At 37.5% G+C, this 25,248-nt stretch overlaps 1 protein-coding gene across 1 annotated transcript in view; it reads left to right on the top strand.

Annotated features, from left to right (window-relative positions):
• The window catches only part of ME2 (malic enzyme 2), a 57,069-nt gene extending 32,512 nt beyond the window's left edge, over positions 1-24,557 (top strand). The window contains exons 12-16 of the mRNA XM_080821737.1: positions 1,971-2,113; positions 9,510-9,612; positions 18,209-18,279; positions 18,963-19,061; positions 23,663-24,557. Of these exons, the coding sequence (XP_080677863.1) occupies positions 1,971-2,113; positions 9,510-9,612; positions 18,209-18,279; positions 18,963-19,061; positions 23,663-23,845 (599 nt within the window). The 3' untranslated portion in view covers positions 23,846-24,557. The remainder of the gene's footprint in view (positions 1-1,970; positions 2,114-9,509; positions 9,613-18,208; positions 18,280-18,962; positions 19,062-23,662) is intronic.
• Positions 24,558-25,248: the final 691 nt, after the last annotated feature.

Here is a 25,248-nt window from a genome sequence, read left to right as displayed (position 1 = left end):
ATTAACATATAATGTATTATTTGTTTCGTGGGTACAGGTCTGTGATTCATTAGTCTTATACAATTCACAGCACTCACCATAGCACATACCCTCCCCAATGTCCATCAAAAAGTCTTTATTTTTTAAAAAGGTTTTATTTATTTATTTTAGAGACAGAGAGAGGATGCGAGCAGGGTGTAGGGTAGGTAGGAGGGGTGGGAAGAGCAGAAGGACAAGCAGACTCTGTGCCTAGGGCAGAGCCCAACACAAGGCTCAATCCCAGGACCCTGAGATCATGACCTGAGCTGAAACCAAGAGTCAGATGCTTAACCAACTGAGCCACCCAGGTGCCCCAGAAAATGTAAAAGTCTTTAAAAGAGGAGCTATTTCATTTCCTATATAGCTGTGGGATTTGAATCCATAAGTTTTTAATAGTTTTATCACTTTCTTGTAGAACCCCTATTGAATGTTAAATAGAAAACAGTCACAAACAGTAAGTTTCTGTGGTCATTAGCTTCTTCATTGATTAGAACACACAATTTCTTAGAGCAAGAGGACATCTTGAAGATCACCCAATTTCTCTCAAAATTTAATATGAAAACCTAAGAATCTGCCCACTGATTTTCTCTCTGGAGGGTCAAGGAAACAAAAATTTAAAAAGTTTAATTTCTTTAGAACTCATAGACTCCTCAAAATATGTCCATACACTTCCCTATAGAGAAACACTGAATATAAATTCCTTTTTTACATAAGAAAAACAAGCACGGAGATGTTAAACAACTTGCCCAAGATTTGTGAGTATTTCATATAGCCAGAAGTGACAGAGAACACTAAAACTCTAGTCTCCAGATCAGTAGTTTTCTTTGTTACATATCAGTTTTTAAAGTAGAATTGAAAATTAACTATTTTGACTGTTAAATATAAGTCATCTTACTAGATGAACTGGAAAAGGACACAGCCGAGGTTTTGCTTGGTCATCCCCAGATTCCCATCATAGGCTGAGTACTCTTCATGCTTCTGTAACACTGCATACTTGGCACCTGTTACAGGTTTTCTCATTTTCTGCTTACTTTGTTTTTCTCTCCACTGTAAGTTGCATTGTGTTCATGTTTATATCCCAGTGGCCTAATGCAGTGTCTGAGACATTGTAAGGACTAAAGAAAAGGTCATTAAATTGCGTCAAGAAAATAGATTGCTTTAGTCAAGATGATTTTTTATCCCTTCTGAATTCCTATTATTTGTTTAATTAAACCCGAGTTTAACAATTTAACATTTGAAATGCAAGTTTTTAACTTTTTAAAATTCATTTTTAATTGTGGTAAAATACACATAACATAAAATTTGCCATCATAACCATTTTTTAAATTTAAATTCAACATATAGCCAACATATAGTAAGTACATCATGAGTTTCAGATGTAGAGTTCAGTAATTCATGAATTGTATATATTATAACCCTTTTTAAGTGTATGATTAGGTAGTGTTAAGTACATTCACATTGTTGTGCAGCTGGTTTCCAAAACTCATTTTGCAAAACTGAAACTCCATACCAGTTAAACAAATACTTTCCCTAGCCCCTTGTTGCCACCTTTCTACTTTTGGTGTTTATGAATTTGACTACTCTGGGTATCTCATGTAAGTGGAATCATATAGTATTTGTCCTTTTGTGACTGGCTTATTTTACCTAGCATAATATCCTTAAGGTTCATTCATGTTGTAGCAAGTTTTATCTTAATTAGACAGTGATGGAGATAGTCATACTCTTTTTTTATTTCCTAGCATTTACCATGTTTGGGGTAAACAATAAATATTTTAGTAAAAACTTTCAGCATTTTATTGTTTTCAGATTCAAGATTGTGTTCCCATGGCATTATCTCAGCAATACAAAATATGTGTTTTCTTGTATTAAACCTATTGCCGAAATGCTGTTGATAAGAATTGTTTTATGTTACATGTAAGGAAGTTGCTTTCCCCCCCCCTTATGTATTATAGGAGTTGCAGGAGCTGGCCGACTTTTCACTCCTAGTGTAATCAAAGCCATGGCTGAAATCAATGAAAGGCCTGTAATATTTGCATTAAGCAATCCTACAGCAATGGCTGAGTGCACGGCTGAAGAAGCATATACACTTACAGAGGTACTACGAATAATTGTATGAATTGGTTATGTCCATTATTTTCCTTCTATGGGTCTTAGTTATACATTCTTGCATAATTCTTTTCATGGTTAACTGTAGAGATTACAGTATGTACCCTTGGATCCTCAAGTTCTGATATAAACTATTGTGTGTATGAATTCTGGAACATAATTACCATACATCTCCATTTTAACACCTTTCTGTCTTGTGGGCTATTGTTGTACATTTTAATTATATTTTAAATCCCAAAAGACAGTCTTGTTCTAAACACAAAATAATTGATTTTGATATATTTCGATACATTTTAATCTCTTCTCTTGCCATTCTGTCTGACATGTATGTCTGTGCTTTTATCTTGGGTCATTTTCCTTCTACCAGATGAACTTACCTTGAGTGTGTCTATGATGAATTTCTCTCTCTTTTTTTTTTTTTAATTTTTTATTTATTTTCAGCATAACAGTATTCATTGTTTTTTCACCACACCCAGTGCTCCATGCAATCCGTGCCCTCCCTAATACCCACCACCTGGTTCCCCCAACCTCCCACCCCCCTGATGAATTTCTCTTAATAATCTCTTTATTTTGCCTTCATTTTGAAGGATATTTTTTTACTATGTATAGAAGTAAAAGTCAGTGGAGATAGTATTCTATTATTTCCTGACTTCTGTTTTCCTTTTGATACATCATTTTGTCTTGGTTTTGCTATAATAGATGTAGTTGAGTTTGTATTTATTCCAACTGGGACTGTAGAACTCTATCTTGATGCCCTCTTTTGTGGCCTATGTTGGAATATCTGGGTTGGCTGCATTCTCTGTCTGCTCTTATGGGTCTCCGGTTGGAGAGTGTCAGACTTGTTCTCATATCTCAGGTATCTCTTACACAGCTTTCTGCATATTCCATCTTGTTGACATACTGTGTGGTCTTTCTTTTTTTTTTTTTTAAGATTTTTATTTATTTATTAATTTGAGATCAAGAGAGAGCAGAAGGAAGGGCAGAGGGAAAGGGACAAGCAGACTCGGTGCTGAGCGCAGAGCCCAATGCAGGGCTTGATCCCCCATAAGGTCATGACCTGAGCTGAAATCAAGAGGTGGATGCTTAACCCACTGAGCCACACCAGCACCCCTGCATACTGTATTTTAATATTTGGGTGTATCTTCTAGTTGCGTGCACTCTTTTTAGCTATGCTTATTTATTGCTAGGCTCTTAATTTTATTGTATTTTTCATTTGTAGAATTTCAGTTTGTTTTTCTAATTAGTGAAACAGACTTACAATGGCATATTATAGAAATAATCAATTCATAAATAAATTCTACTTTCTTACCGTCACATTTAATAAAACAATTCTTTTTACTCTTCAAACATAGCTTCACTGTCAGTATTTGTCTTCATGAAAGCCATTGTTTTCAGTCATCTGACAGCCGTCAGGAACAAGCTTTTACTTTCATCCAAATCATTTAAGGTTTAGTACTTCTGAATTCTTTGACACTGCCCCAGGGCTATATCCCGATTACAGGTGTCTGCTCATATACCATTAGGTCAGTTAGGTTTTCCCCACTGTTCTTGTAGGGATATATTTTTAATCTCCACAATGTAATCACATTCTGTATTGTTCTTGTAAATGGTCTTTAAGTGACCCCAGGAAGTAGTATTTAAAGGCTCGTTTACAGAGACACCCAACAGGAAATTACTAGGTCATATACTTCAGAATAGGTAACCAATCTGTGATGAATGCTTTTTTCTGCACTCTATTAAAAATGTCTTTTGTTACGGAAAATTTCAAACATATACAGAGGTAGAATAATCTAGTCAATTCCCATATGCCAGTACCAGCTGTGGAAATATCACCTCCTCCTCAATTTTGTTTCTTCTACGTCCTTCCCACCCTAAACAGATCTCAAGACATCGTATCGTTTTATTGTAAATATTATAGTATATCTCTCAAAAGTTAAGAGTTCTTTTAAAGATATAATCACGGTATCATGACCACACCACAATTTTTAACAATATTTTTCAAATACTTATTTCATCTTTCTACATAGCTTATAGTTCTCTGCTAAAATATTCTATCTTGTTATTTAATTTCTGAAATATATGAATCATGATGAAAGTTAATGTCTGATAGCAGGGAATACCTTACTCTCTGTGAGTCCATTTCTATCCTCTTTCTTTTTCTTGGTTATGCGGTCTTATATTTTTGTAAGCCTGGTTTTATTTTTGTTTTTTGTTTCCTTCTTGAGTGCTAGATGGTATGGGTGAACAATTGTAGCGGTAATTTGAGGCTGTGGAGGAGGGGGTCTTCCCTTTTCCTGTGGTGGGGGCTGGTCTGGAGCAGCTCACCTTAATCTAATCAGGATGCGGTCTGTGGGGTGCCTGCTCTCTTTCCATGGTTTACCCTTTCTCCCAGCATGTACCCCTTCGTGCATGAATCACAAGTCCTGGGCTATTTGTTAGCAGCCATCATCCCCAGCAGGCCCTGAACTTTTCTCCCTCTGTCATCGTGAGGCTCCTGATAGCTTTGTTGCTCAGATTCTCAGCCACAGATACCACTTCTTTTGAAATCCGCAGTCCTCTTGAGGGGGAAAGCTTCAAGTGCTGGAATCACATATATCTTGTTTTCCTCCTCTTCTGCATTTCCCACACCCAAGCTTTCATGATTTTGATAGCACTGCTGCTTTTTTTTTTTAAAGATTTTATTTATTTATTTGATAGACAGAGATCACAAGTAGGCAGAGAGGCAGACAGAGAGAGAGGGAGGGGGAAGCAGGCTCCCTGCTGAGCAGAAAGCCCGATTCGATTGGGGGGCTCGATCCCAGGACTCTGGGATCATGACCAGAGCTGAAGGCAGAGGCTTAACCCACTGAGCCACCCAGGCGCCCCGTACTGCTGCTTTCTTAACAGATATTTTTAATGTATTTTATCCAATTTCTCTCATTGTTATCAGAGGGAGACTGGGTGTGAAACAGCCTAGATCATTGCCAAAGCAGAACCTTCTCAGAACTTTCCAGACTTAGTATTCATGCTCCTTAAGTCTTCAGCATTCTTTTTTTCTCATTGCCAAAGTATTTATTTTGATACATACATTCCCTCTAAATTTCTTTTGCTTCATATTGCCGCTCAGTTTAGTCAAAATGAATTCTGACTACTGGTTTCCAAGTTATAGTAATCACTGAAACTTCTAATAGTTATTGAAATCTTTTTCTTTGAAATCATCCACAAAATCAGCCTCCAGATAGCAAAATAATAAATAAATGAAAATCAGTGTCTTTTAGTATCCTGCCTTATCTTTTTACCAAAGTATGGTATTCTGCTTACCAGTCTTTACTACTTAAAACTAATGGGTGCTCGCTTCAGCAGCACATATACTAAAAATTGGAACGATACAGAGAAGATTAGCATGGCCCCTGCACAAGGAAGACACACAAATTCGTGAAGCGTTCCATATTTTTTTGGAGAAAGACAACTATCCTATGATCTCTTTGATATGAGGAAGTGGAGATGCAATGTGGGGGGGCTGGGGAGAGGTAGGAAAAGAAAAAATGAAAAGATGGGATTGGGAGGGAGACAAACCATAAAAGACTCAATCTCAAAAAGCAGACTGAGGGATGCTGGGGGGAGGGGGGACGGGAGAGGGTGGTTGGGGATATGGACATTGGGGAGGGTATGTGCTATGATGAGTGTTGTGAAATGTGTAAACCTGGCATTTCACAGACCTGTACCCCTGGGGATAAAAATACATTATATGTTTATTAAAATAAATAAATTAATTTAAAAAACACTAATGATTATTGCCCCCAAGATTAAGTCTTAGTCTGATACAATGACTGCTGAATATACTCAATTTGTCTGTAGGTTTTGGCATTTTAGAAATATAAAATATGTAAATGTTTTGGGCAGTAGTAGCATATCACTAGAAGATAGCCCAAATATTTAAGAATTTTATTTTTTGAATAAATACTGTCATGAGAGCTGTGTATTACTGGAATGAATAAAAATAAAAATCCAACAAGGAGACTAGTTCGATATATTGTAGTCTATCAGTTCTAAGATGCAAATTTTTTCTCAATATTGTATTACCTCCTAAAAATGATAAAAAAGCATTGTGTCATAGTTTAATTTACATAAATTCCTTCTTAGTCTTACATAAAATAATGGCATAAATTACATATTTGCAGTCACCTCTTAAATTTTTAGTGTCCTTTTGTTTTCAGTAGAGAGAAGTCTTAGTGTTACTCTCACACCCTCTGCTGCTTAGTGAGAAAAATACTTCTTTTTAATTCTTGAACTTCAGAATGAGAACACTTGGTTATCATTAAGATCCAGCCATATTTGATTGATCATATAAGACAAAAAATATCCTGAAGAAGAACTGCTGTAGAATCTTGCCATTCTAGAGAAAATACCCAAGATCTTTCTAAATCTAAAAATTTACTGATATCATGAGAATGTAACATTTTTCCTATAAAGAGCTTATATCACATAAACCATTTTATAAAGCTATTAAAATTAGTGGTCTTACAAAAATAATTATTATATGCATTATCATTGTAATGTTATATGGCATTAACCATGAACTGACTTTAATCTTCAAAGAAACACAATTTCATCACATTCTCTGTACTTAGAACAGGTAGAGAATGATAATAGCTCTCTGAGGAAAATGATACAGCCGCCTGACATTGTAGCATCAGGATAGTCACCTGGGGCCAACACTAGCATAGTTAGATAGCTTCTATATTTTGTGTCATTTTGAAACTGAAAGTATGTCTTGTAAAAGTAAAAATTAACATACATTGTAGACCCGTGGTCCAAAGGGTCAAACTGTTGAGTGTTAAATCCACTAATGCCAAGGGTTCACTATACTTCAGAGATAATCAGCCTTGATATAATACACATTTTTAGATCTAGAGAAAAGAAAACAAAATATTGTCTAAACACTTATTATTCTGTCCACTGTTCAGGTACCATGTCAGTTTGTCCATCCTTCTCTGTGGAGATAGTTCAGTTTTCTGTGAACCATCTCTTACTTAATCCAGGTAGCTGTTAAAACATGACTGACTTTTGGGGCACCTGCATAGCTCAGTCGGTTAAGCTTGATTTCAGTTTGGCTCATGATCTTGGGGTTGTGGGATTGAGCCCAGTGTCAGGCTCTGTACTTAGTGTGGAGTCCGCTTAGGGTTGGCTTTCCCTCTCCCTCTGCACTTCCCTGCTGCTCTCTCTCTCTCTCTCTAAAATACATAAATCTGGGGCGCCTGGGTGGCTCAGTGGGTTAAAGCCTCTGCCTTCGGCTCAGGTCATGATTCCAGGGTTCTGGGATCGAGCCCCACATTGGGCTCTCTGCTCCCTGGGGAGCCTACTTCCTCTTCTCTCTCTGCCTGCCTGCCTCTCTGCCTACTTGTGATCTCTGTCTGACAAATAAATAAATAAAATCTAAAAATACATTATTCTTTAAAAAATTAAAAAAAATATAAATAAATAAATAAATAAATAAAATAAATAAATAAATAAATAAAATAAAAGTAATAAACAGTAAAGAAAACAGTAGTTCTCAAGCATTCCAAGATAGATTATCCTGTTTGAGAACTACTGTTTTCTTGCTCTTTGTGGTTTTTTGCCGAAGAGGAGTGGAGCGGATGGGACTTGTGGTGGGGAAATTATATTTAAAGGATTTATAGGGGCACCTGGGTGGCTCAGTTGGTTAAGCGTCTGTCTTGGGCTCAGGGCTCAGGCTCAGGTCATGATCCCAGGGTCCTGGGATTGAGCCCTAGGTCCCTCCTCAGCCAGGAGCTTCCTCCTTCCTCTCCCTCTGCTGCCTCCTGGGGTTATGCTCTCTCTTTCTCACTCTCTCTCTCTCTCTTTATCTCTCTCTCAAATAAAGTCTTTAAAGAAAATAAGAGATTTATAAATTTACTTTCAGGTACTTTTCAATTTCACAGGTATCTAATTCTCCTAGAAATATTGAACATGGGGGCGCCTGGGTGGCTTAGTCAGTTAAGCATCTGCCTTTGGCTCAGGTCATGATCTCAAGGTCCTGGGATGAGCCCTGCATGGGGCTCCCTGCTCAGCAGGGGAGTCTGCTTCTTCCTCTGCCCCTCGCCTGCTCATGTGCACTTGCTTGCTCTCTCTCAAATAAATAAATAAAATCTTTAAAAAAAAAAAAAAAAGAAAGAATGCATATGCTAGTAACATTATATTCCGTTGTTGAGCACAGTACTAAAATTGGTACAACAAATTTGGAGACTTATTTTTCTTTAACAAGGCAACATGCTGTATTTTTCTGGGGTAATACTGTGGTTATACCATACATCTGTTTTGTAAACTGCCCAACAGGAGCACTGTTAGCATAATAGAAAGACCATGGGCTTTGGAGTTACAAAAAAAAAAAACAAAAAACCTGGATTCAAGTTTTTTTTTTTTTTTTTTAAGATTTATTTATTTATTTATTTGTCAGAGAGAGAGAGAGAGAGGAGCGAGAGTGAGCACAAGCAGACAGAGTGGCAGGCAAAGGGAGAAGCAGGGCCCCTGCTGAGCAAGGAGCCCGATGTGGGACTCGATCCCAGGGCGCTGGGATCATGACCTGAGCCGAAGGCAGCTGCCCAACCAACTGAGCCACCCAGGCGTCCCAACCTGGATTCAAGTTTAACTACTACAATTGTAACGTGTGACTTTTTACAAAGTACTTGGAAATCTAAGCTCTAGTTTTTTGAGATTCTTTTTTTTTTTATATCAGTGAGATGGAGATGATGATAATCTCATAAGGCTTTTTATGGCTAAACTGAGGGAACACATACAGAATACCTGGTACAGAGCCAAAATTCATAGATGTATGGTCAGTGATCACAGTTTAACCTTTGGTGTGTTCCCCTTCATTCACAGATGTTTATAACAATCTTTATTATTCAGGATGGTATTTGTTGGCCCATCTACATTTTAAACTTTTTAAAGGAAGTAGAAGGGGCACCTGGGTGGCCCAGTGGGTTAAAGCCTCTGCCTTCAGCTCAGGTCATGATCCCAGTGTCCTGGGATCGAGCCCCCACATCGGGCTCTCTGCTCCGCAAGGAGCCTGCTTCTTCCTCTCTCTCTGCCTGCCTCTCTGCCTACTTGTGATCTCTATCTGTCAAATAAATGAAAATCTTTAAAAAAAATAAAATAAAGGAAGTAGAAGTGTGAGGTTTTTTTAGTTTACTGATGGACAATTTTCAATTTCATTTGAATGTGTGCTCTGCATAAAAACTCATTCTGATAAGAATTTTAATGAAAGGATTATGTTATATAGTAAATTGTGACTGTTTGCAAGTAATACATTGGTCTGTTTTAGTACAGGATTTAATTGTGTTTTGACTCACCTCAGTGTTGGTCCACATGAAGTTACAAATTGAGGTTATTTCATTTCTTACCAGGGAAGGTGTTTGTTTGCCAGTGGCAGTCCATTTGAGCCAGTGAAACTCAGTGATGGGCAAGTCTTTACACCAGGCCAAGGCAACAATGTGTATATTTTTCCAGGTAAGTGCCACCGTGATTTATATTAAAGAGTAATAGTTAATTACATTAAAATACTTAACAAAATTATGTAGAATTTAAGATTAAAATGAACAATTGTATTTATAGAATTTTGCTACGTATGTACAGGAAAACTCACGGAATTCAGCAAACCCGTCTTGCTTTATTTTCCCTGTAAATGTGTTTATTCATCTTTTCCATTAAGCTTGTTCTTATTGTATAAATAATGTAGTACATGGTACATAAAAATGCAAAAGGAACAGAATGTTATAAAATTATTTAGTCTCTGCCTTCAGTACCTCTTTTTTTCCTAAGTTTTTATTTAAATTCCAGTTAGTAAAAAAATTGTAAAAAATAAATTCCAGTTAGTTATACAGTGCAGTATTAGTTTCAGGTGTATAATATAGTGATTCTGCACTTCCATCCAACACCCAGTGCTCATCAGGACAAGTGCTCCTTAATTCCACCACCTGTTTAACCCATCCCCCCCCCCCCCCCGCCTCTGGGAACCATCAGTTTGTTCTCTATAGAAAGAGTCTGTTTCTTGGTTTGCCTCTCTTTTTTCCTATTGCTCGTTTGCTTTATTTCATAAATTCCACATATGAGTGAAATCAAATGATCTTTGTCTTTCTCTGACTGACATACGTCGCTTAGGATAATACTCTAGCTCCATCCATGTTGTTGTGAATGGCAAGGTTTCATTCTCTTTTTTTTTTTTTTAAGGGCTGAGTAATAGTACATTATATATATATATACCACATCTTTTTTTTTTTTTTAAAGATTTTATTTATTTATTTGACACAGATAGCAAGAGAGGGAACACAAGCACGGGGGAGCTAGAGAGGGAGAAGCAGGCTCCCCACTGACCAGGGAGCCTAATGCGGGGCTGGATCTCAGGATGCTGGGATCATGACCTGAGCTGAAGGCAGACACTTAACAACGGAGCCGCCCAGGCGCCCCTGGCCCACACCTTCTTTATCCATTCACCAGTTGATAGGCAGCCTACATAATGGGAGAAGATACTTGCAAATTACATATCTGATAAAGTGTTAGTACCCAAAATACATAAAGAACTTACAAAACTCAACACCCAAAACCCAAATAATCCGATTAAAATATCAGCAAAAGACATAAATAGACATTTTTCCGAAGAGGACATACAGATGGCCAACAGATACATGAAAAGATGCTCATCATCACTGGTCATCAGGGACAAACAAGTCAGAACTACAATGAGATCATCACCTCACACCCATCAGAATGGCTAAAATCAACAACACAAGAAACAGCAGGTGTCAGTGAGGAAGCGGAGAAAGGGGAACCATCTTGCACTGCTGGTGAGAATGCAAGCTGGTGCAGCCACTCTGGAGAACAGTATGGAGGGTCCTCAAAAGGTTAAAAATAGAACTACCCTATGATCTAGCAATTGCACTGCTAGGTATTTACCCAAAGAATAAAAAATACTAATGCAAAGGGATACATGCACCCTGATGTTTATAGCAGCATTATCTACAATAGCCGAAGTGTGTAAACAGTCCAAGTGTCCCCTTGGCACCTCCTTATTGTACTTCTCAGCTATAACCTCTGTCAGTGGTTTGCTTTGAGTTTTTCTGATGGTTACCATCATGACTAATACCCTTATCTTCCCTTATCTTGATTCTAGCCATGGACTGTATGTATGAACTTCCCACTGTTAAATATAATAGTGTACACATACCTCCTAATACTTTGCTTCCCTACCTTTCAATTTGTGTTACTATTTTTAGTTTTCCTAGTAGTTAGTTACCTTTATTTTTATATAACGCATCTAAAAAGCTTTTGATAGCAACTTAATGATAGTTTTTATTAGTTTGCCACTGTTGAAAAATCTGGTATTTAGCTGTATCTGTTCTTATTCCATCTCTCAATTTTGGTTAGTTAATGTTTCTACATTGTAGGGCTCCTGTGTGGCTCAGTTAAGCATCTGCTTTTGGCTCAGGTCATGATCCCAGGGTCCTGGGATCGAGCCCCGAATTGGGCTCCCTGGTCAGTGGGGAGCCTGCTTCTCCCTCTCCAGCTCCACCATGCTTGTGTTCCCTCTCGCTATCTCAGTCATAAATAAATAAAATCTTTACAAAAAAATATTTCTACCTTGTAGAGAGGGTTTTTGGACATGTAGGTTGTGCTCTGTTATTTTCTGTGCTTTGTGGCTTGATTCTGAAATTACATGACTGTTTATGTCTAAACGGGTATGATTTGATAAATATAGTAGAATATGTGATTCTATATTACAAAATTTTTAAAACTCAAAGTAAAAGTCTTTCAAGTATCAAGTATCGTGAATCTTTCTTTCATTTCCTGCCGGCGTTCTTCATTTCTTCTGGATCGTGCTCCACAGCTGACTACTTTCTCTTTTTCTTTTTTTTAATTTTTTTTTTTAATTTATTTATTTGTTAGAGAGAGAGCAAGCGAGCACAGGCAGACAGAGTGGTAGGCAGAGGCAGAGGGAGAAGCAGGCTCCCCGCCGAGCAAGGAGCCCGATGTGGGACTCGATCCCAGGACGCTGGGATCATGACCTGAGCCGAAGGCAGCCGCTTAACCAGCTGAGCCACCCAGGCGTCCCTCTTTTTCTTTTTTTTAAGATTTATTTAATTTTTTGAAAGGGACAGTGTGCGTGCACATCAGGGGAAGGGCAGAGGGAGAGGATCCCAGGCGGACTCCCCTCTGAGCAGGGAGCCTGATGGGGGGCTCAGTCTTACAACCCCGAGATCATGACCTGAGCTGAAACCAAGAGTCAGGTGCTCAACCGACCGAGCCCCCAGGTGCCCCGCACAGCAGACTACTTCCTGTGACCCGCGTTGTTCTCCCTCTCGTGCATGTGCTGTTTCTGTCTTGCTGCTGTTCCTCTCTATCTTGATCTCCTTTTTCGGGAGTACACCTTTTGAAAAAGTGTTTTTATTAAGCATGGATGAAAACTTCCTGAGTTTTTACATATCTTAAAAATGCCTTTATTTTGTCTTCTCACTTGATAGTTTGGTTGGGTAGAGGTTTGTAGATTGAAAGCCCATTCCCTCAGACCTTTGAAAATATTTCTCCACTTTTAGTGTTGCTGTGAGAAATCTGATGTCATTGAGATTCTCATTTCTTTATCCATACTAGCTTTTTCTCTCTAAAAATACTTAAAATTTTATCTTTATCTTTAGATTTCTGAGGGTGACTGGGATGCATCCAGGTGTGGGCTTATTTCCATTTATTATGCATATCTGTGTGGGGGCCAGGTCATTATATATTCTTTTCCCCAAAGGATTTTTTTAACTTTTTTTTTCTTTCTTATTTCCTTCCTTCCATTATTTGTTTTTCTCTTTCGGAACTTATGTTAGACCATGGTCAAATACTTCTGTTGTCCTTGATTTGTAATTTTTATTTTACATTTTCAACTCTGCCTTTTTGAATTCTGTAATGTGGGGGAGTTCTGTTCATGTAACTCTTGATTTCAGGGCTGTGAATTCAAGCTGCATGTGTGGGTGTGGAGCCTACTTAAAATAAAACCTAAAACAACAACAAAAAAGTCTTTTTTTTTTATTATAAAAATTTTCAAACATACACAAAATCAGAGAAAAGAATGAACTCCCATGTTCCCGTCTCCCACATTTCAGCAATTACTGACATGTAACCATGTTTTCCTACCCATTCCTTCCTCACTGGGTTATTTTAAAGCAAATCAGAGAGCTAATATAATTTTATTCATAACTACTACAGTATATGTCCCTTAAAAAGTAATTTTTTTTACTGTTGATAGAAATTTTTTTTAATTTTATTTTTTTCAGTGTTCCGAGATTCATTGTTTATACACCATACCCAGTGCTCCATGCAATACCTGCCCTCCTTAATACCCACCACCAGGCTCACCCATCCCTCAGCCCTTGCAAAACCCTAAGTTTGTTTCTGAGTCCACAGTCTCTCATGGTTCATAATTTTTTTAATTAAATGTAATTTTATGTATCATACCACATAAAATGAACATTTGTTTGATATCACATATCATCAGTTCAGTAGGCTCAAATATTATTTTTTTATTCCCAATACCTTTATCTTATCCTAAAATCACTCTCTTTTAATAGCCACTTTTATTTTTTTAAAGGTTGCAGGATCTTTCTGAATTTCTTCTGAGAACTAAGATTCTTTTAAATATTTCTTCCTTTTTGCTGTTCATTTCCTATAAATTTCTGGTGATCCTTAATTGTTCATTCATTTTAATGAAAGACTGTGTTGGATTTGGCCTGAATTTCCTTTGTCTTCTTGTGGGCCTCTCCCTGAAGAGCTGACAGTAGGCACGAAGATTTCATGACAGGTAGATTTTTAGTGTACGTAGGCTAGCATCAAGCAAGCACATTTTAACTGTTGTCAAAGTAAAGAAGACTTCTAGCCTGTGAATACCCCAGTGCTTTTGTGTGTGAATTTTCCTCCTTTTCCTCCTGTGTAGCTGTTTCATGTCTAGAGTTGTACCATGCTTGGCTCTTGAGACCTAGTGTCTGTAATAGAAACTCTCCCATCACCAATGATTTCTTTCTAGAACTTGATAATGTTCAGAATCCATCCATTCTATCCAGCAGTATTCCTGTGGCATAAAGGCATAAGAGTATGGAAAAGAATATTTTTCTGCTCATTTTAACAAAGTCATCTTCTGATCTTATTTGACTAATAAGGAATCTGGCAATTGATTATTTTTATACAACACCACAAAGTCCTAACTTTATTATTAACCATTACCAACACTATAAATACAGATGTAAAAATGACTTGGTAATAGAGGTAAAAATGGACTTTAAAGCAGGAGGCCAAAAGTCTGTTGATAAAAAAATATAAGGCTCCGATAATGTTTGAATTACCTGGCCCAAAATTATAACTGGATGAAGTAACAACAAAAGTAAACCCTTAACAGGGTCAAAAGACTAATAAGATATTGACTAATAAAATACTCGGGAATTCTGGATCAAGAATAGGGGGAAAACTTGAGCTTCGAAAACCAGTATGTGAAGGACTTTCGCCATGAAGTGTTCTCTCATCAGCGAGAGGGGGCTGAGCAGTCCAACAACAGTGCTTTTGGTGTAAGGAGGGCAAGCGTCAGAGTCTGGCATCTGCCAAGAGTGGGATTCTGTGTGAACCTCCCGTGCTGTAGCCCTAAAGGCTGAACCGTGGAATATGGGTCTAGTTTGTGCTACCGCATGGATGATCTAGAAAACCTCAAGCCTTTGTTCTGGCTTACCAGCACTCACAAGTGACTGGCAGAAGCAAACAGAAATCTTCTATGGAACAAGATAAACACTACCCTTTTCTTCAGGTTACTTTCACAAATTTTGAAATACATCTCCAGTTAAAAAATAAAAGGTAAAGGCACACGTATAGAGACAAGACAGCAGAAGCCAAAAGTATCAGAAACAACAGGAAAACTGGAATTCTGACTATCAAACAGGTGCTGTGAAACAAATACGCTTGTTGTGTTTATGGAGATAAAAGCCAAGCTTGAAAGATTCAGCCAAGTAACACTAAATTGTAGAATTTAAAAATAAAATAAATTTGAGAATTCAGTGAATGAGGCTTATGGTAGATTAGACTAAAGAAAATTAAACTGTAAAGTCAGAAGAAATGATTGAGAGACCAAAAAAAGAAAAATATAGAAAAACAGATATATATCTTTAATTGATATACTTTATTGTATGGTCCCAGAAAATGAACATGAGAATGAAGCAGAGGCAATATTTGTGTCTCGGTGGCTGAGAATGTCTTAGAACCTGATGAATGAAGTCAGTACACAATATTGACATGAAACCAGTGAAACCCATGTGGGATAAATAAAAGGCCACATCTAGGAACATTGTTGTGAGGCTTCAGCAGACAATAACAAAGAGAAGACTATGAATGCAGCCAGAGCAAAAGGATTGCCTCGAAAGGAGCAACTATAATAGTTTATCAGTTAAGCAGATTGAAACTGTAAAGGGACTTGCATTGTCTGGCCGGAGAGTACATTAGAGATTGCCATGGAGTTTTCATAGAGTGCAGGTTATAAATTTTACGATAATCACTAGAAGGCTAGAAGAGCTTCTCAACTATGATTAGAGACTGTTAAGGGAGGAAATGAAATGATTAAAAAAAAACCCAGCGGTCAAGAATGAAGAGGAAAGGAAGGAACATGGAATAGACAAGACAAATATAAGAGGACAATAGATTTTGCTCCAATCATTTAAGCAACTATATTAACTATAGATGGAACAAATAAATGCTCTACTTTCTGAAATGTATCTATTATCTAGAGGCTAGATTAAAATAAGGAATCTATTAACCATCTGTTTTTCTTCTCATCCTTGATTAATTGGATAACTGTAGTGCCCCACTCTGGCCAAAGACTATTGGGATACTCTTTGAATACTGTAAAACAGAATTTCTAGACTGGAAGACACCAGACAGAGTTGAGGAAGGAGGTGTCAGAAAGTAGGGTGATTGAAAGCCAAGTCACCACAGTGATGCTCAGAGTGGGCAAGCCCCATCCTCGTCCTCATGGCTACCAATCATTCTTTTAGTTCCTAACCCTTACATATGAAAAACACTCACATGTTACTGGTCAACTAAGGAAATTTCTTATATAAACAATTTATCTCATGAGAGACTAAAATAGACAGGAAATTAAAAAGCTGTTTAGGAAGAAGCAGGGATTGATTAGGTGGGGAGACGGAAAGTTTAAAAATTATCAATAACCCCACGGAGACGAAAATAATACGTTCCAGAAACAGAACAGATTTTTTTTTTTTAATTTAGAAAACAAAAATGAGGGGCGCCTGGGTGGCTCAGTGGGTTAAAGCCTCTGCCTTCGGCTCAGGTCATGATCTCAGAGTCCTGGGATCGAGCCCCACGTCGGGCCCTCTACTCAGTGGGGAGCCTGCTTCCTCTTCTCTCTCTGCCTGCCTCTCTGTCTCCTTGTGGTCTCTGTCTGTCAAATAAATAAATAAAGATCTTTAAAAAAAAAAAAAAAAAAGAAACAAAAATGAGCTCTTGAAAACAAAAAGTTTGATAGCAGAAGGATTTAAAAAAAAAAAAAAAAGCTGAGGAAATCACCTAAAAAACAAGCAGAGAACAAGGGATGGAAAACAAAAGAAGAAAATTAGAAGACTAGTCCAGAAAGTACAATATCAGAAAAAAGAACTGTAGAAAGAGAGAACAGGTGAGTGGAAGGAAGAATATTATCGAAGATTTCATGAACATTTCCCCAAACTGAAAGACCCAAGTTTCTAGTTAGGAAGGGGCCCCCACTGAGTGCCGTATGTGATATGTGAAAGTCATGCACCTCAAAGTCCATCACTGGGGAACTGCTGAACATTCGGGACGAGAAAGGTTCCTAATACTTCCAGAAATGCAGTAAAAAGATAATCACTGAAAAGGATCTGGAATCGAATTGGCACTGGTTTCTCACCAACAGTGCCGGCAGCTAGAACGTATTGAAGTCATGACTTAAAATTCTGAAGGGAAATTATTTCCAAACTAGAATTCTAAACCCAAACAAACTGTCAAAAATAAGTGGACAGTAGTTAAAAAAAAATGGCGGGGGAGGGGGGAAAGGGGGCATCTTTGGAAAACTGCAGGAAAACATGTCTGACCAAAAAGAGGGAGTAACAAAAAACTAGGAGGAAGTGGGATTTAGGAAGTGAACTCAGAAAGAAAGAAAGGGAATCCCTATGAAGATAAGGGATTTTGCAGGATGACTGCTCCAGATCCAGGATGGAGAGCAGGATCTGGGCTGGGAAGCAGATGGTCGCAGCAGCAGAGGATTCTTCTAGAGCATGAAGGAAGAGAGTACATGAAGTGGCTGAGTTACTGGATGATTCAGGCAAACGAATGACTGTTTCAGTGTGAAATAATTTTAAGTACTGAAAATAAAATAAGGAGAATAGGGTAGTAACTTGAGGAAAAACCAAAAGTTTTGCAGAAGAGGAGAAATAATCACGACACGGTGTTAATAATGGCTCTGCTGGGAGTAACACTCATGAAGTCATAATAATACAAATGTTGACTACTGATTGATTCAGCCAAAATGGTGTCCTAACCATACCGGCAGAAGGGACAAGGCTGGAAATGGGAAAGAAAGCCAAGTCCTTAAATACTACAGGAAGGAGTGGGTGATTTTTAAAACTCAGAAGTCAATCAGGAGAAATACAAGCAAGCTGTTTGAGAGAAAGAAATATAAAAATAATCAGCTAAAAGAATTGAAAGTAGCTGCCTCTATAGGGCAAGAAGTGGCAGGGTTAGAGGTGGGCTGGGAATTGATGTTTCTTATAACAAGTGTTGATGAGTTGTATGCATTGTGATTTTGCTAATTGTAAAAACTAAATTGAGAAAAGGCATTTGATATTTCTCAAGTTATTCTAGGAGGTAAAAATTCTAACAGTTAACAAAGATCATTTGATTTTAACTCTCAGGCTTCTGTTTTCTCTTGGCTGCTAATTTGGTGGGGGGCGGCCGTCTGGGGCTAGCAGTCACCATTAACTCACTTCAAGTCTGGAATTTGTTTGGTTCCTTTCATAATTTGAAAAGTGACCTTACTAAATAAACTATTTAAAATGTTTTGTAGGCGTGGCTTTAGCTGTTATTCTCTGTAACACCCGGCATATCAGTGATCATGTTTTCCTAGAAGCTGCAAAGGTAAATGTTTTAGATATTGTTTGGCTCTTTTATCAGGATGAATTACAAAGATGAATGGATCTTAATTAAAAGCAGAGAGAGAAAATGGGTTGAATCTGCCTTATGAATGGAAAGGAAGTTATTCATCTGTTGCTTTTTTGATCTGGCTGTCTACTTTTGCATAAGATTAATTTTATATCATGATTTTTCAAATGTTTGAAATGTTAAGCTATGAATCCTTTCATATTTATAACACATATTTTCCCTTTTGTGTATCTGTATCTGAAGGTACTATATTGTGATGGCATAGATAAAATGTAACACCTTCATTTTTTAATGGACAAATACTGGTTTATTTGGAGTGTGCTGGCCTGTTAGAGTGCCAAACTGTAATATGAGTTTTGAATAACTCACATTAATACAGATTTTCATGTTTATTTTCATAGTAACTGATGTAATTATGCCACACTTTGTATATATTAAGTAGAATATATCAATAAACCTTTCAATCTGGTTATTTCTTATTTAGTGGTGAACAGTTTTAATCTCTGCGGTGCATATTCCTGCGAAAAATAAGGAGAATTATCTTACCTATATTATTTTCTGCTCCCCAAGCCCCTTTTCCATTTTGTTAGGTCCTTATTCTGTGTTACTTAAACAAAAATAAAATGCTGTTTTTCTCTTCTCTTCTTTTTCTTTGCCAGGCTCTGGCAAATCAGCTGACAGATAAAGAGCTAGCTCAAGGGAGACTTTACCCACCACTTGCTGACATTCAGGAAGTTTCTATTAACATTGCTATTAAAGTAAGTATTAATGTATACCTCTTCACATAAATTTTAATGATGTTTTCTTTTTTTTTTTAAGATTTTATTTATTTATTTGACAGAGAGAGATCACAAGTAGGTAGAGAGGCAGGCAGAGAGAGAGAAAGGGAAGCAGGGTCCCTGCTGAGCAGAGAGCCCGACATGGGGCTCGATCCCAGGACCCTGGGACCACGACCTGAGCTGAAAGCAGAGGCTTTAACCCACTGAGCCACCCAGGTGCCCCTTAATGATGTTTTCTTAAATAGCACAAGTTTATTAGAGAAAAGTTTGAAAATTTCAAGGGTGCAAAGAAGAAATTTTAAATCACCCATTTTCTTACTACCAGAATATAACCCACGTTATATTTTTTTTAAAGATTTATTTATTTATTTGAGAGAGAAAGAGAGCAGGGGGAGGGAGAGAATCTCAGGCAGACTCCCCTGCTGAGCAGGGAGCCTGATGTGGGGCTCAGTCCCAGGACTTGAGATCATGACCTGAGCGAAAGGCAGAGGCTTAACCCACTGAGCCATCCAGGCGCCCTTGGGGACACCCATGTACCTTTAAAATTATCTGGTATGGGGGTACCTGGCTGGCTCAGTCAGAGAGTGCAATTTGATCTGAGAGTTGTGAGTGTAAAGATTACTCAAAAGTAAAATCTTAAATAATAATTATTGTGTTATATATCATGTGTATTATTTGATACTGTTTCCCATTACTATGGTTTTTCAGTATTTTCCTATCTGTTCAAACTGTGCATTCTTTTGGATAAATTTTTCTATCAATTTTTTGAATTCAAAGAAAACCCTGCATCTATGTATGAAACTATCAGACTTATAAATTAAATTAGTGAAAATGAGTCTTTGGTACTGGCTCTTTCCTCCCTATCAGTACCTCTTCCCACTCAGCTGTTTGTTTTTTTTCTTAAGTGTTTCAATATTTTTTTGTTTTCTTCTTTAAACATGGTATGTGACTTATACTTATTTTCCTAGATTTTAAAATTTTTTGTTATTTTTAATAAGTAAAGATTTTTCTTTCCATATCCTCGCTTGTCATTTCTGGCATATAGGGAAGGTATTAATTTTAATGAATTTACTTGATAACTATTTTGTTAAGCAATCTTAACTCTTTAAATTAACTCTTCTGGAATTTTGAGTTTTGAATCATTTACAAGTAATTTTTTCCTCCATTTTTTATGTATTTTTTCCCCTTTGAGACCAGTTTTAAGCAACTTAGTTGATAAGGGCATCGTTATATTTTAATACTAAATATGATACTAGCTTTTGGCTGAAATATTCTTTTATCTTCTTAAAGAAATAATCTTCATCCCTAGTTTACTAAGATTTTCTTAAACATCAGGATTAGATGTAGAATTTATTAATAATATTTTCGACTGTATACTGATGATCATAAAATTTTTACCCCTCTGACTATAAATGTTATTGTTGCATTATTTTAACACTCATAAGCTAAATAAAGATTGGAAATTAGAGGTGATGTGTTTAAGAAATAACAGCCAGGGGTGTTTACGTGGCTCAGTCATTTGAGCATCCAAGACTCTTAATTTCAGCTCAGGTCATGAGATCAAGCCCCACATCAGACTCCGCACTTGGTGGGGAATTGGCTTGAGATTCTCTCCCTCTGCCCCTCCCCCCACTCATGCATGCTGTCACGTGCTCTCTCTCTCACTCACATAAATAATCTTTAAAAATATTCTTAAAAAAAAAAATAACAGCTAATCCAGGGGCACCTGCCTGGCTCAGTCAATGGAGGATGTGACTCTTCTTGGAGTTAATGATTTCGAGCCCCTGATGAGTATAGAGATTGCTTTAGTTTTATGTTTTGGCTTCAAAGTCGGTTTTGTTTTTTTTTTAAGATTTTATTTATTTATTTGACAGAGAGAGAAACAGCGAGAGCAGAAACATGAGCAGGGGGAGTGGGAGAGGGAAAGCAGGCTTCCTGCCGAGCAGGGAGCCTGATGTGGGGCTTGATTCCAGGACCCTGGGAGCCGAAGGCAGATGCTTAATGACTGAGCCACCCAGGTGCCCCAAAGTTGGCTTTTCAATTATGGGATATACTCTAAGCTATTAAATGTAAATGGATTCCTCCTTGTGCATGGTTGGTGGGAATGTAAATTAGTGTAGCCATTATGGAAAGCTGTATGGCTATTCCTCAAAACCCAAAAATTGGAACTACCACATAATCCAGTAATCCCATTTCTGGATATATATCCAAAAGAAATTAAATCATAATCTTGAAGAACACTCCCATGTTCACTGCAGCATTATTCACAATAGCCAAGACACAGAAACAAATTAAGTGTCCATCAACACTCAATGTGGCATATATACACAAATACATGTACACACACACACGAATATTGTTCAACCTTAAAAAAGAAGGAAATCCTGCCACTTGTACAAGGATGAATGTGGAAGACAGTGAAATAAATCAGTCAGAGAAAGACAAATACTGTTTGATCTCACTTATAAGTGGAATCTAAAAAAGAAACTCAAAAAAACAGAGTAGAATGGTGGTTTCCAGGAGCTAGAGGAAAACGGGAAATGCTGATCAAAGGGTGTAAACTTTTCATAATAAGATAATTAAGTTCTAGAAATCTTAATATATGGCATGGTTTAATGAAATTTGCTAAAAGAGTAGATCTTAAGTATTCTCACGACACACGCAGGAAGTATGTGCAGTGATGAAGAGGTCAGTTTGCTTGGTTGGGGGGAATTATTTCACAGTGTACACATACATCAGAACATCTCATTGTATTCCATAAATACATGATTATTTGTCAAGCCTATCTTAGTAAAGTTGAAAAAATTTTAAAAATAAATAAAATAACATCTTAAAAAATAAATAACAGCCAATCCACTTGAGCTGGAATCTAAAGTATAAGTAGGAAGATGGCACAAGACAGGATTTGCAAGTTTTCTTGAGGCCAGCTTGTCCAGATACACAAATGCCAGGCTAAGGAGTCCAAATACCTTACTGTTGCAAAACAGGTGAGGATTTTAGAGCCCAGAACTAGGATGAACAACACTCGGTTTTAGAATTTATAGAATGATACTATATTTGGGACAGATTTTGGAATGTATCAGTCAGTTAGATTACCAGTGTGTCAAGCTGAAAGGTCATATGAGAGACCTGTGCTTATGGGCTGGTACAGGAGCGTAGCCCCAGGTTGATGCCTCTTCTCCCTTCCCCAGGGTAGAGAATTTGCTCCTTCATTGTCTTAAGACTTTCCTTTTTAAGACTAAGGGATCAGGAGACTAGCAGTGCTTTGTTTCTGTCCCTCACCCCATCCCACAGCCAGTGAGCATCTCCGATCTCTCTTGCTTTGCCTCAGCCTTTTCTGTGGGTACAAATATGTTTCTTATAATAGGCTAGAAAATAATTGAAATACATGTTCATCACAAAATACAGTAAGGTTGAGCTCCTGGAACGAAGGGTTATTTTTAATAACCTTCATTTCTTTGTTAAATTTTTTTCTTAGAAAGCTGAAATAAACTTGAATAGTGGTCACCGTTTAAATGGGAATTGGAGTAGGAGGAGAAAGACAAAATTGAAATTTTTTAATCATGTGTTACAATATTTTCTTAAGTTAAAATTAAACCATAACTTGAGAATTTACTATATAATAAGCTCTGTGCTATCCTGTGAGGAAGCTTTTTCTACCACCTCATTTCACATCAAAACTCAGAGAGGGTTTATCCTCATCACCAGTCATGGTGTGTGGCTTGGTTACAAATATCAGAAATCCATTCAAGCCAAATGAGGTGGGAAGTAATCTGGCTTCACTGTGTAGGGCCTGGGATCTGTAGTCTGAATGCTTTAGGTTTGAGACACAGCTCTCACTTAACTACCTTGGGCAAGTTACTTACTTGTAACTTGTTACTTACTATTATTACTTACTTACTCCTCATACTTTAGTGTCCTTATATGTAAAATGAGGATAATACTACCAGTACTTAACCTCATAGGATTGTTGTGAGGATTAAATGAGCTGTACATGTAAAGCACATGGGACATGCCTGGCACTCCATAATGGTGGTGGTGAGTTGCCATGTGTAGGTCCCAGTCCTCACTTTACTTGACCTTATAGTTCTAGTGTCCAACACCTGATTTATAATAATCTCTGTGACTCTTAATCTGAATTCTAGAGCACAAACACCTGGCTCACATTAGGTTAGGTTTTTGCCCCAGTCCAGTCAGCTATGGATAGGACGTAGACTCTCTTACATGCTGTTTGAAAGTGGGGTAGGACAGGGGCTCAGTGGGTCACTCAGGTAGGGCTGCCTGACTGACACAAAGTAGAGCTTAAAATTGTTTGTTAGCTTGAAGTATTAAGGAAATGCCAATAATGGGTGGGGGGTAACTTTAAAACACATCAAACTTATATTGAGATGGCAGATTATTTTTATTTCATCTTTCAAGTTTTTAATAGCTTCCAAATGTTTTGAAATGAGTCAAATTAATGTTAGTTTTTTTATTTTGAAAAAAGAAAAACGTCATACATTCTTTTCACTGTGTTTTAATAGTACTTTTTCTCTCCAGTTACTATCAGAGTCTACACAGCAATCTTACTTATTTTTCAGGTCACAGAATACCTGTACGCTAACAAAATGGCCTTCCGATACCCAGAACCTGAAGACAAGGCCAAATACATTAGAGAAAGAATATGGCGAAGCGAATACGATTCCCTGCTGCCGGATGTCTATGACTGGCCAGAATCCCCACTAAGCCCTCCCTTGATAACGGAAGAGACGCACACCCACTGAAAAATACTTTCCATGCTTCAGGGAACCCCCCCTTATTTTTTTTTTTCCAGAGTAAAAGAGATAATCTCAAATTTATGTGTTTTTTTCCTGTGTTTTATTCTCCCCCACTGCTTTGCTTGACTTTTTTTTTTTCCCCATGAATCTGTACTTCCTTAGGGGATCAACATGTTGGCTACATTGTGAATGCCCACCAGCACCCTGCAATCAAATAACCATAATGCTTTTCTTCTGATTCGTAGCTCATAGCACATCAAAGAGATGTCACAGATGTATTTGTAAATGTCTTCACTTGTGCTATTGTTCATGCTTGCCAAAGTATTTGCTATTTACTATTACAGTAATGATCTTCTCTCCCCAGCTCTTTTAGGGCTACTAAGAAATTTACTTCTGTGGGTATGAGTATAGAGTTTTAAGAAGCCAAATTTAACCAGATTATAAGGACAAACTGTCTGTCTAAAAGTTCTTTTATTTCAGCCTATTTTATCTTCATGCTCTGAAATTCCTTTCCAGCTGATAAATCTAGAGAAATGTGAAAAATCTACCCTGTTATTTATTTTCTGGACCTAAATTGAGGCCCAACTATAACATCAGGAGAGAGAAATGGGAAGTACCGCTGTCTTTAGAGAGATAAACAAAATAGTCATTGTTTTCAACAGTGTATAAAAATCATAGTGTAACTTTTTTATTTAATAAAGGTATTATCTTAAATTTAATTGCTTCAATTAATGTGATTTTTTTTTAAAGATTTTATTTATTTATTTGACAGACAGTTCACAAGTAGGCAGAGAAGCAGGCAGAGAGAGAGGAGGAAGCAGGCTCCCCACTGAGCAGAGAGCCCGATGCGGGACTCGATCCCAGGACCCTGGGATCATGACCTGAGCCGAAGGCAGAGGCTTTAACCCACTGAGCCACCCAGGCACCCAATTAATGTGATTTTATTGCCCAACTAGAAATTCAGGTTTGCTTATTATGAAAAACACCTATTTTCATTTTACTTATTTCTCGATGATTCAAAGGAGGGTATATAATGCATAAATTATAACTGACATCATGTGACTTTTAACCAATGAGTCCTGTTGCACATTTGAATGAAGCATATTTAACTGGAGATGCTACACCCCTTAGTCCAATAGTGGTGATCTTTATTGTTTGGATAATTTTGGAATGTCTTTATTCCTTTGAATACCATTAGTGACAACTCTTCCCACTGAAGATGGATTTAATTTTTTGAAACCACCAAAATTAATTTAGAGCTAAGGGGGATGAGTGAGGTAGGTGTACAGACCAGGAAATGCCATTTTTGATACCAGTAAAATGGGTAACAATTGGCGAGTAGACCAGTTTTCTTATGTGGCTTATGGATTGGAGGGTTCCAAAGGAAAATGCAAAAGCCTTTGGAGAGT

Source organism: Martes martes (genome assembly GCF_963455335.1).
Source record: "Martes martes genome assembly, chromosome: 13".
Lineage (NCBI taxonomy): Eukaryota > Metazoa > Chordata > Mammalia > Carnivora > Mustelidae > Martes > Martes martes.
The sequence above is the reverse complement of the archived record's forward strand: the minus strand, read 5'-3'. Positions and strand labels throughout refer to the sequence as shown.